Source organism: Colobus angolensis, unplaced genomic scaffold (genome assembly GCF_000951035.1).
Source record: "Colobus angolensis palliatus isolate OR3802 unplaced genomic scaffold, Cang.pa_1.0 Scaffold51, whole genome shotgun sequence".
NCBI lineage: Eukaryota > Metazoa > Chordata > Mammalia > Primates > Cercopithecidae > Colobus > Colobus angolensis.
Window position 1 is genome coordinate 14,005,934 of NW_012118599.1, and position 10,718 is coordinate 14,016,651.

Sequence of the window (10,718 nt, forward strand, 5' to 3'; positions counted from 1 at the left end):
AGGGTCATATGTATAGTGAAGCTTAGAGCCAGGTTTTAACCTAAGCAGCCAGAAAGCTGCATCATTATCTTTTTTTTTTTTTTTTTGAGACAGAAGTATCACTCTTGTCCCCAGGCTGGAGTGCAATGGCGCAATCTTGACTCACTGCAACCTCCACCTCCCGGGTTCAAGGGATTCTCCTGCCTCAGTCTCCTGAGTAGCTGGGATTACAGACGACTGCCACCACACCCGGCTAATTTCTGTATTTTTAGTAGAGACGGGGTTTCATCATGTTGGCCAGGCTGGTCTCAAACTCCTGACCTCAGGTGATCTGCCCACCTTGGTCTCCCAAAGTGCTGGGATTACAGGCATGAACCACCGCGCCCAGCTGGTCATGGTCTCTCAAACACAACCAGTCAACCTAGTGGCAGGTACACCTGGGTACATCTGAGGTTTTTTTCAGGCAAATCCTTGCAACTGAAAATGCTTTTGCTGGCAGGCATCTCCTGAGTTTGGGTGGATCATCATCTGCTCCCTGTTTAAGAAGCCCTGGCAGAGGAAAGGGCCAGGCAAAACCTCAGGCACAAAAAGAGCTCTAATAAGGGAGGCCCCTTGCAGGAAAGAGACATGGCTTTCAGCTGGCTTGCTAGTCCCACCCACCCAACCTCCCCCAACTCCACACCCCAAGCTTTAAATAGCCATGGGGCCCATCCTGAAATAGCCCCAGCAGGAAGCTACTCTCACTTCATTACTCCCGCTCTCCAAAATATCTTGGGTCTGGGCTTGTGGAAATTGTTAGGAGATCGATGGGCTTAAGAATGGAAGTCTTCCATCCTTCCTTATATCCTCTATTCTTCCCTTCAGATATGTCAAGGTAAAGTAAAATATGCACAGGAGAAGAGATAAGCAATTCCAGCCAAAGGTGGAGAAAAAAATTTTAGTTTCTCTGCCATAAGAACAACTCAAATTCAAGGAGAACAAGCCCCCAGGCTCTCAGGGGCTCCTCTTATCCCTGGGTCTCCCCAATCCTCCATCACCACCAAGCATTTTCAAGCTTCTTCTGTTCCCTTAATGTATCTACCTGCCTGGTCTCTTGCACTTTTTATTCCCCATTTCTCGCCCTTCTCGATCTCGGGAGAGCTTTGCAGTTTTCTCATTTTTCCTTCTCCTACCATGCCAAGCTCCACCCAACAGCCCTCCATTTCCCCACCTCCACTAAGGAAAGAAAAATTAACATGCCCTGACCACGGATATCCCTCCCTGCATATGACTCTATCCCTGTCTTCTTCCAGACATTCCGGCCTCCTCTAGCCCACTACGCCAGTCACCTCTCCCCTGCCACTATGCTCAGCTTCCCTGTTTTCATAGCCCAGTCTTCCTTCACATTTCCTTCATTGCTTCCTCCAGACACCAGGTCTCTCCTACCCATCTCCTGGCCATCCTCCTCTAGACCCGCTTTCCCCATTAACACTCTCCTTTCCCATCATCCCCCTAGCTCCCTCCCCACCCCCACCTCATCACTCTCAGGCCCCTCCCCCGCCACTCCAGCTCTAGACAGCGCGTCCTCAGACCCCTAATTCTTCCTTGCCCTTCCACCCATCCCAGGCTACCTGCCAGGCCGAGCCGGGGCGGGGCCGCGGGTCCTCGCGCTGCCTGCAGCCTAGAACCCGTTGCGCGCCAACCGACGCCTTAGTCCCCAACGAGATAAACACAGCCAAGCTCGATTCTTCCGGCGAGCAGCTGTGCGCGCACGTGCAGTCGTAGCTAAGTACCCGAGGCATTCCGGGACTTGTAGTCCACACGTTTCCTGCGGGACGAGAGGGCTAAGGAGTGGGCAGGGGCGTAGGAGAGATTCTGCGCATGTGTAAATATGTGTCAAGACCGAGGAGGCCACTGGGTAATGCAGTCCTTTGTTTTCTGGGCTGGGCATGACGGAGGCGGGGCAAGGGACGCACTCCTCGTCCTCGCCAGTGTCAATCATGGGCATGGGGCGGGGCTGGAGGACTAGGAACCTCTGCACGTCCTGCCCCGCCGGAAGTGGAGGCCACGGGCTCTGAGCGGGTGAGGCGCGCGGAAGCACCGGTGCCGGGATTCGGATGGGGGCGGGTGGGGGACGCTGTAGCTGGGGCCATTTGAAGGGAGCCCATGGGTCCTGAAGGGCATCTGTCAGGCGGTACAGAGGGGGATCTCTAGGAGAGGGGAGAAGGAGGCGGGTACGCCCTGTTTAGGGGACTCTGATGACCCAGAGTTCCCAAGTCGCGGGGGAGGCGTGGCGGGGGAGCCGGGTTTCTGGAAGGGGTGTCTTTTAGGAGGTGGCAGGGCCTCCGGTTGGGCGTTTAATTAGGAAGTGGCGGAGCAAGGCGGATGGGGCCTGGTTCAAGATAAGAGCCCGGTTCAAGATAAGAGCCCCGACTTAGGGGGAGGAACGAGAGGCTGGAAGCGGGGCGGAGGGGTGGAGGATGCAGAGCCTCCGGGAGGAGCTGGTTCTTTTGCACACAGGAGACCACAAAGACATGATGAGAGGATGAACATGGGCCTGGTTTCATCCAATCCTTGTCCTACCGCCTCCCTGTTCTTGCAGCCCCTGCCCGGATGGCAACAGTAGTTCTAGGGGGAGACACCATGGGCCCTGAGCGTATCTTCCCCAATCAGACTGAGGAACTGGGACCACATCAGGGCCCTTCAGAAGGCACTGGGGATTGGAGCAGTGAGGAGCCTGAGGAAGAGCAGGAGGAAACGGGGTCGGGCCCAGCTGGCTACTCCTACCAGCCCCTGAACCAAGATCCTGAACAAGAGGAGGTGGAACTGGCACCAGTGGGGGATGGAGATGTAGTTGCTGACATCCAGGATCGAATCCAGGTAGGGTGGAGGAGGGATGGTTCCTCAACAGGTGAAGCTGGGCTCCCTGAAAGCCTGGACCCAAACAGTCTTCTCTGGCTCTGCAGGCCCTGGGGCTTCATTTGCCAGACCCACCATTACAGAGTGAAGATGAAGATGAAGAGGGAGCTACAGCGTTGAACAACCACAGCTCTATTCCCATGGACCCAGGTAAAAGATCATTCTTTCATTCTGGAATAATTACTAAGGAAATGAACTGGCATGAGTCAGTAGAAGGAAGTTTCAGAGGAAGACCCTATCCTAAAAAGATAGTTTGTAAACTAAGATTTTGTAGACTTCAGAGTCCAAGTGAAATGCTCTTCTGCTAGCTTTGGGGATGGGCAGGCTTGCCTTGAAGTAACAAGATGGATTTGGTGACCCTACCAGCCCAAGGGCTCTGGGTTGATTCAGGGATTGGGGAGGGGAGCTGGTCCCATCATTTCTATACCTGACTGGCCTCTGGCTCTGATTTCAGAACATGTAGAGCTGGTGAAAAGGACGATGGCTGGAGTAAGTCTGCCTGCGCCAGGGGTTCCTGCCTGGGCTCGGGAGATATCGGATGCCCAGTGGGAAGATGTGGTACAGAAAGCCCTCCAAGCCCGGCAGGCATCCCCTGCTTGGAAGTGACCACAGTGAGAGCTGCCTTATCTTCCTACATTCCAGGCCAGAACCAGCACAGGACTGAACACATCCCTGGTTGTAACGTCCATTTCCATCTTCCCCATCTCCCTTTCCACATCAAGGCACATCAGACTTCTCAGAGACCCACTTTATTCAGTTCTGTACATATGGGGACATCGGCCCAAGCCCAACCCACCTTAGCATGTATCACTCTGTGGAGAATAAAGCACCCTATGTACACAGCCAGAAGCCGCACTGCCTGCGCCCCTGGAACCTGGGTCCAGCCCTCCTCAGCCCCTGGCCCCTCCAAGGTACCTACAAGGGACAAGAGAAGGCCTGCCTAGCATAGCACAAACAAGGAAATAAATAGGTGTTGGCAGGAGCCATGCTTGGGGCACCGCTCCCTGCTTCCTTCTTTATAGTTTTGGGAACCAACAGCACAGAAAAGCAGTCAGCCCCAGGTGGTCCCTTCCATGTCTGTGACCCCAGGGCTGCTGCTCACCAAAGACAGGGCATGGGGTAGGGTGTTTGTTCATCCCTCCCCAGCCCCACTTGGTCCATCTGGGCCCTATATTCATCAGTTATTGTCCACAGCCTATACTTTTCTCCTTTTGACCTCCCTTGGTCAGGCATGGGGTAAGAAAAAATAATACAACCCTATCTGCCAGCACACGGCTGGGGCTGGGGGGCCTGTTTGTGCTGCAGGGGGTTGGCTTCCCTCCAGCTACTCCAGGGGCCAATGGGGCTTGACATAACTTTGGTGAGAATAATCTCTGCTGTTCCCTACATGCCTCTGCAGGGGAGAGAGAGGAGGGGAGACACCTGGCGTTCAAATGAGGATGAAGGGAAGAATAGAGGAGCATATGTATTCCTGTGTGTACTTCTCAGAGCAGCCTCAGGTAGCTGTGGGTGAGGAGCAGGTAGGGGACAGGCATCCCCAGGTTGTCTGAGCACTAAGCATCTTAGTGCTCAGCCTGTACTAGCCACAGGGAGGCATGAACACCTTTTGGGGAGAAGAGGGACCACTCTGTGGGTGTCCCTGCTTCAAGTGCCCGCATCCCCCTCCCTGGAGTAGCTAGAGAGGCGCTGCCTTCCCCCAAGTCAGCCAGTAGGGAGCAGAGTGTGGAGGGCCGGGGCAGTGTCCAAGGGCTGAGTGGGCTGTGGCCCTGTGGTAGGAATGTGAGGGGTCAGAGAGCCTCCTGGCTGGCAGTTAGAAACTCTTCCGCCCGCTTGTGCGCCTCCAGTGCCTTGATGGTGTACACATCCTGGGGCAGCTCCGACTTCCTCCGCAGCAGCACTTTCTCCTTCTTGATGTCTTTTAGCATCTGTGTGTGAATAGGGACAAGGCGAGGAACGGTGACCAATTCCCAGTGAATTCTATTGTTTCCTCCCCTTATTCTTTGGCTCTGCTGTTTCCGTCTCCTCTCCCTTCCAGAACTATTATTTCTGCTCCACCCCGCTACCTTGCCCTCCCACCTGCACAGCCTCAGTCTCCACAGTCCTCTTCAGAAGCTGGATGTCCTCAGCTGTGGGGGTCTCTGTTTCCATCGAGTACACAGGGGGCAGTGGTGGAGGAGCTCGGAACATGGGATACTGAGTGAGAGGAGACATGGACAAGTGGTGAGAGCCACTTCAGAGGCTTGGAGGCCTGTGTGCCCCATATTCCTCCCCTAACAAACTCTCCCCCAGCTCAAGATGGGCTGGCCCCTCAGTTCACAGCAGTGGCAGGAAAACTTCACCTGGGGATTAAGCCGGGCCAGCTCCTCAATTTTTTGCCACATCTCTTCCCTTTCCTTCATTCGGAACCGGCCCCTGAGGAGGAAAAGTAGGATTGGGTTTGGGCTTGAGAGAAACACAGTGAGCTGGTGGTAGAAGATGAAAGTCTCCCGGGGAGAGATACTCACTTCTGCTTCTCTGCCTTGTATTGTTGTGTGCAGTCATCAAACAGCTTCTGATTCATTTCCATAAACAGCTTCAGGGCATTGTAGATCAGTCCATGGATTGTCCTACCACCAGGAAGAAAAATGAGTAGGAGGCCAGAGCCTGCCCTTAGTGCGAGGAACTCAATTTGTTCTCTCAGGGGTATCTCTGCTAAGAGCTTTGTCATTTACTACGTCCAGTTCACAAACCTCTATGCAGTATCAGAAGAGAGCTCTGGCCACATCACCTGGTTTGAGACTGGCATTTCATGGTCTTCACAAATATTGGTCCACGTGTCCATCCTTCCCTCACCCCATGCTCTTCACCGCATCCTTCCCTCACCCCTGCCTACCTCCCATCCTTTCCCACTCTCTAACCCACACTAATGGCCTCCCAGCAGCATGACGGACTGCATCTGCACCACAGTGTGCTTGCTTTTAGCAGAAAAGTCTTTTCAAAACCCTGAGAGTTTCTTATTTTTTTTTTTTTAAGATGGAGTCTTACTCTGTTGCCCAGGCTGGAGGGCAATGGCACGATCTTGGCTCACTGCAACCTCCACCTCCCAGGTTCAAGTGATTCTCTTGCCTCAGTTTCCCAAGTAACTGGGACTACAGGCATCTGCCACTACGTCCAGCTAATTTTTATATTTTTAGTAGAGATGGGAGTTTCACTATGTTGGGCAGGCTGGTCTCAAACTCCTGACCTCGTGATCCACCCACCTCGCCAGCCTCCCAAAGTGCTGGGATTACAGGCGTGAGCCACCGTGCCTGGCCTAAAACCCTGGGATTCTTTACACATACTCTCAAAGAGGGTCACATCAGCTTCTCACTGCATAGAACTACATCTCCAAAGCTGTGATAGGAGCTGCAGAAGAGCTGACCCCAAGGAGTGGTATAACACAGGCCACTGCCCTGCTGTTTGGTATCACAGAGATCTTGGCACGCAGGCATTTTTTTGCTCCAGTCAGCCCCTCAAGGTCCTATCAATATGTAGGGGACATCAGCCCCACTTGCTGGGTGACCAGGTGAGACCCCTGGCTCCTTAGTTCTTCCATACCCTCAAAGTTTCCCAAACTGGATCTCCACCACCCAGCCCCACCCCAGCGCCTTACTTGTTCCAATGGCTCTTGGAGTTCCTGTAGAGTGCAGGGAACATGATGGGGAGGACTCTGGCAGCATTGTCGCTTATCAGGCTCATGATGTACTCATTGTTCCAGTAATAGAGAGCACGCTCTGCCACCTGGTGGAAAGAGGCGGACTCGGTGGGTGCTGCCCGTTTCACTCAAGACCTTCTCAGTTTCTGGCAGGGATTGGGATGTGCTGGGTTGGAGTCTCACCTGGAAATGGGGGCTAGAGACACACTTGGCCAGCTGGCGGAAGAGGGGTTCCATCACTTTGCTGAACTCGGAAGGTTCAATGACGTCCAGAATCTCCTCCAGCTCATTCAAGAACATCACCTCCTTGGGGCTGTGGGTCTTAGGCCAAAACTTGAGAAGTCCCACAATTACCTAAGAGACAAGGAGGGCATGGGGATGAAAATTCTTTGCACCTGCCTAGGTCTCCAGGAAGTTTTCCCACCTGCTCTCTCCCCCACCCTGGTGGGCACAGTTTGGGTAATCTCAGCCAGCTGCCCGTTTCTTTGCCTTAGATCTGTTTCCTAGGTGTATATAGGTTTCACTTCCCCTTCAGAGAGGAAACCATGTTACCAGTCAGGTCACAGCCCTCCTGAGCACCCCCTTATGCTACCCCCAGTAGGTACAGACTGGCAAGTGATGCTGACGACAGTAAGAGGTGGGCCTTGGGGCCCGGAAGGGGAATTACCGGCTCAGTCAGACTGCTCTCCTTCTCCAGGAATTGTACCACACAGTATGCCAGCTGCAAAAGTGTGAGGTAGAAGGGAGGTGAGGTGTAGGTCCTAGAAGTTCTCAGAGAAGTCAGTGATAGAAGATCCCAGAAGGGAAGGGGAGGTGGAGGGAAGGAATTATCCCACCTGCTCCCTGTGCTTCCCCTATCCCAGCTAGAACACCTTCCTGCCCACTCTTTTCTCTGCTGCCTGAGTTGGACATTATCAGGAGGAAGACAGCTCACCTGAGGGTGGTAGACACTCAGGGACTTGACCTTGTGAAGGGGAAGCAGGACACGGATGAGGAACATCTTGTGCTCTTCTTTAAGGGGCAGGGCAAAGCCATTGATGATGCTAGGAATTAAGGGACATTTGTTAGGACCAAAGGGCCAGATCCAAGTTCAGTGTACCAATCCTCCCAACCTTTTTCAGGCATCTGTGCCCCCACCCAGCCTCTCACCTGCCCAGGATCTCCAGGAGCTCAGCAATCCCGTTGTGATGCTCCGTCTCATAGATGAACCTGAGGGAAGAAAAATGGCTCTTGACAACCCCTGATGTCCCTCCAGCATTCTGCACAGTCCCCCCACCTCCCTGCTCCCACCCCACCTCAGTAGCAGAATGCTTTGCTCCTAAGCCTGGGCTCCTGGCCTCACCTGTAGAAGATGTGGTTGATTTGCCTACGGATATAAGCCCGGAGCCCCAAAAACTTGCCATAGATGCGGTGCAAAATGGTCTTGAGGAAGTCCCGCTCTCGAGGATCCTCACTGTCAAATAGGTCTAGGAGCTAGGGGCATGAGGAAGGGAAAGCAGCCAGTGAGGCAGCAGCCAGGGAAGGTGGGGCCCCAGTGACATAGGTCCTGCCAGGGGAAGTGCAGAGGTGCCCTGGAATGGGGGCCAGCAAGTCTTAGAAAGCAGAGTGATTCTATTGTATTGCTGATTCTATTGTATTTGTACTGAGACTACCAAAGTGATGCCTCAGTATTGACTGGAGAGAGGTACTCTGTTGCTTTTGTTTCCTACCATTATGCTGTTAAGTTTCTTAAGGCCAGAGTAGGGTTTTTTGGTTTGTTTGTTTGTTTGTTTGTTTTTTAACCCTTTATAGCCTCCTCATACCAGACATGGATGAAACCCAATATATTCAGCATAAGGGGGAAGAGCCACTGGGAGACAGATGAGTGGGGCAGGGAACGGAAAGAGAGGGCAAGGACAGGAACTCAGGGACTCACAGCAAGTACAAACTTCTGGTCGATGTACTTCTTGGCTATGTTTGGCTGGAAATCAGGAGACTCAAGGAAACGTAAGAAGAACTCATACACGAGCTATAGGGGAAAAGGCACGCCACTAAGGGGATGTTCCCCAGGACGTGCAGGACTCCAACTGCCCCACTCCCTGCAGCCAGGGCCAACCTGCCCCCCTTGCCCTGGTACCTGGAGATGTGGCCAAGCAGCTTCCAGCGTGGGCTCATCTTCTTCTGGGTCAAACTCAGCCCCTGTGGGATTCGATGAAGGTGGCAGCGTCCGGAAGAGATTCACTGAAAACTGAGGGGTAGGGTCAGTTAGAGCTCCACCTGGGCTTCTCCAGGGCCCCCCGCCAGTTCCCCCTGTGTCCTTTCCCTGTGCCCACCATGGTGACAGCCTCAGGGTAAATGGCCTCAGTGACAACATCACGGCTATGGGTGATGTACTCCACCATCTCGTTGAGTCCTGCCCGCTTCACCTCCTTGAATTTGAGGTCACTGAGTGGGTCTGACACGAAGTCAAAGAGGACACAGCACTGGCGTAGCTTCTGGATAAACAGCTCCTCCCGTTCCTGGGTTGGCGAATCTGTGGGGGCCCCAGCAGTCAGGTTCTCCTCTGCAGTCCTTCACTGCCATGCCCTGCTTGCCTTCAAGGGCTTTCCCTTAACCCACCCTGCCACCATCCTGCCTGCTCCCTGGCACCCCCTTCCCACATTCTCTGGAACTCTTCCCCCCCCAAATACCCCAAAACTTCCATTCCACCAACTCCCAATGCCCCCTAGACCTGGTACAACAACCCCTGTGACCAGCTGCCAAGTACCTTTCAGGGCAGGAAGCTTCTGCAGCTCTCGATTCTTGCTGAGGTTGAAGCGGGAGGAGCTTTGCCGTCGCTCCTTCTTGACAATCTGGGGCCCTCCTGAGTACTTGATTTTGCTGAGCTGCGTAGGGGGCGGCGTGCTATTGCTGGGACGCTTGTTGGACGATGGTGGCTGAGACTGGGCTTGGGGCTGGGGCTGGGGCTGGGGCTGCGGCTGGGCCTGGTCAAACAAGTCACCTGTTGAAATCCACTTCCCAAGATATGCCTCCCACCCTGGGCGTGGCCATCCCCCAGTCTGTTTATGCCTGCACAGGCCTGGGCAGTGAGCAGCTGTCTCCTGCCCTGAAGGAGCTAAGGCCAGGGTTACAGAGATAACTGTGCTGTAGCCCTGGCAGGGAGCAGTCAAGAAGTCACATCTCCCAAAGAGATGCCCACTGCCTGTGCATCAAGAGCCTTCAAAACGTTCATTCCAGTTCATGAACAGGTAAAGCTAACTGATGGATTGATGGTGACAGAAGTCAGAAAAGTGATTATGTTGCCAGGGGAAACGGGGTGGGTATTGCTAAGAAGACACATGAGGAATAAGAAGAGACATGAGGAGCCTTCTGAGTAATGTAAACATCCTGCATCTTGACTGGACCTGCAAGGTGGTGCATGGCAGATACATACCTAAAATGTATTGAGCAGTATACTTAAGATCCTTTACTGAATGTGTGACAGTCTTCAATCACAGGTGTGGTGGCTCACACCTGTAATCCCAGCACTTTGGGAGGCCAAGGCGGGCAGATTACCTGAGGTCAGGAGTTCAAGACCAGCCTGGCCAACATGTTGAAACCCCGTCTCTACTAAAAATACAAAAATTAGCGGGGCGTGGTGGCAGGCGCCTGTAATCCCAGCTACTCGGGAGGCTGAGGCAGAAGAATCGCTTGAACCCGAGAGGTGGAGGTTGTAGTGAGCCGAGATCATGCCATTGCACTCCAGGCTGGGGGACAAGAGCGAGACTTCGTCTCAAAAAAAAAAGTAAAAGAAAGGCCAGGCATGGTGGCTCATGCCTGTAATCCCAACACTTTGGGAAGCCAAGGCAGGAGGATCACTTGAAACCAGAAGTTTAAAACCAGCCTGAGCAACATAGCAAGACCCCATATCTACAAAAAATTTTTTTAAATTAGCCAGGTGTGGTAGCACATGCCTGCAGTTCCAGCCACTCAAGGCTGGAGGATCCCTTTTGCCCCCAGGAGTTCAAGTCTGCCGTGAGCTATGATCGCACCAACTGCACTCCAGCCTGAACAACAAAACAACACCCTGTCTCTAAAAATAAAAATTTTCAAATTTAAACAGGTAAAAGAAAGAAATTCATTCCCATGTCTTAGTACTTTACTATTAGAAATTTAGCTTAATAAAAATCACGAATTAAAAAAAAAAAAA

General features: G+C 53.1%; 3 protein-coding genes across 11 annotated transcripts in view; 1 reads left to right on the forward strand and 2 right to left on the reverse strand.

Annotated features, from left to right (window-relative positions):
• Nucleotides 1–1,881, reverse strand: part of KLHDC3 (kelch domain containing 3) — a 7,147-nt gene extending 5,266 nt beyond the window's left edge. The window contains exon 1 of the mRNA XM_011960405.1: nt 1,590–1,881. The gene's annotated coding sequence lies outside the window, so the exon portion shown is untranslated. The remainder of the gene's footprint in view (nt 1–1,589) is intronic.
• A 73-nt stretch (nt 1,882–1,954) lies between these two features.
• Nucleotides 1,955–3,828, forward strand: MEA1 (male-enhanced antigen 1). Of its 4 annotated transcripts, none has more exons than XM_011960404.1 (4): nt 1,955–2,040; nt 2,561–2,838; nt 2,925–3,027; nt 3,332–3,723. In XM_011960404.1, the coding sequence occupies exons 2-4, from the start codon at nt 2,572–2,574 to the stop codon at nt 3,481–3,483; spliced, it is 522 nt and encodes a 173-aa protein (XP_011815794.1). In that variant the 5' UTR covers nt 1,955–2,040; nt 2,561–2,571; the 3' UTR covers nt 3,484–3,723. The 4 variants fall into 4 exon arrangements, with proteins under 4 accessions (XP_011815794.1, XP_011815793.1, XP_011815791.1 ...); XM_011960401.1 differs by having other exon boundaries at nt 2,024–2,152; nt 3,332–3,720; XM_011960403.1 differs by having other exon boundaries at nt 2,925–3,828.
• PPP2R5D (protein phosphatase 2, regulatory subunit B', delta) overlaps nt 3,611–10,718 on the reverse strand; it is a 37,766-nt gene continuing 30,658 nt past the window's right edge. For 2 of the 6 annotated variants that reach the window (XM_011960396.1, XM_011960395.1), the window contains exons 3-16: nt 9,297–9,489; nt 8,863–9,062; nt 8,667–8,777; nt 8,466–8,558; nt 7,893–8,023; nt 7,700–7,759; nt 7,485–7,593; nt 7,218–7,271; nt 6,734–6,904; nt 6,509–6,636; nt 5,382–5,483; nt 5,217–5,289; nt 4,954–5,070; nt 3,611–4,802 (exon numbers count right to left, since the gene is read on the reverse strand). In XM_011960396.1, the coding sequence (XP_011815786.1) occupies nt 4,665–4,802; nt 4,954–5,070; nt 5,217–5,289; nt 5,382–5,483; nt 6,509–6,636; nt 6,734–6,904; nt 7,218–7,271; nt 7,485–7,593; nt 7,700–7,759; nt 7,893–8,023; nt 8,466–8,558; nt 8,667–8,777; nt 8,863–9,062; nt 9,297–9,489 (1,680 nt within the window). In that variant the 3' untranslated portion in view covers nt 3,611–4,664. Of the gene's footprint in view, nt 4,803–4,953; nt 5,071–5,216; nt 5,290–5,381; nt 5,484–6,508; nt 6,637–6,733; nt 6,905–7,217; nt 7,272–7,484; nt 7,594–7,699; nt 7,760–7,892; nt 8,024–8,465; nt 8,559–8,666; nt 8,778–8,862; nt 9,063–9,296; nt 9,531–10,718 lie in introns of all 6 variants that reach the window. The other 4 variants (XM_011960399.1, XM_011960394.1, XM_011960397.1 and 1 more) reach the window with 4 other exon arrangements.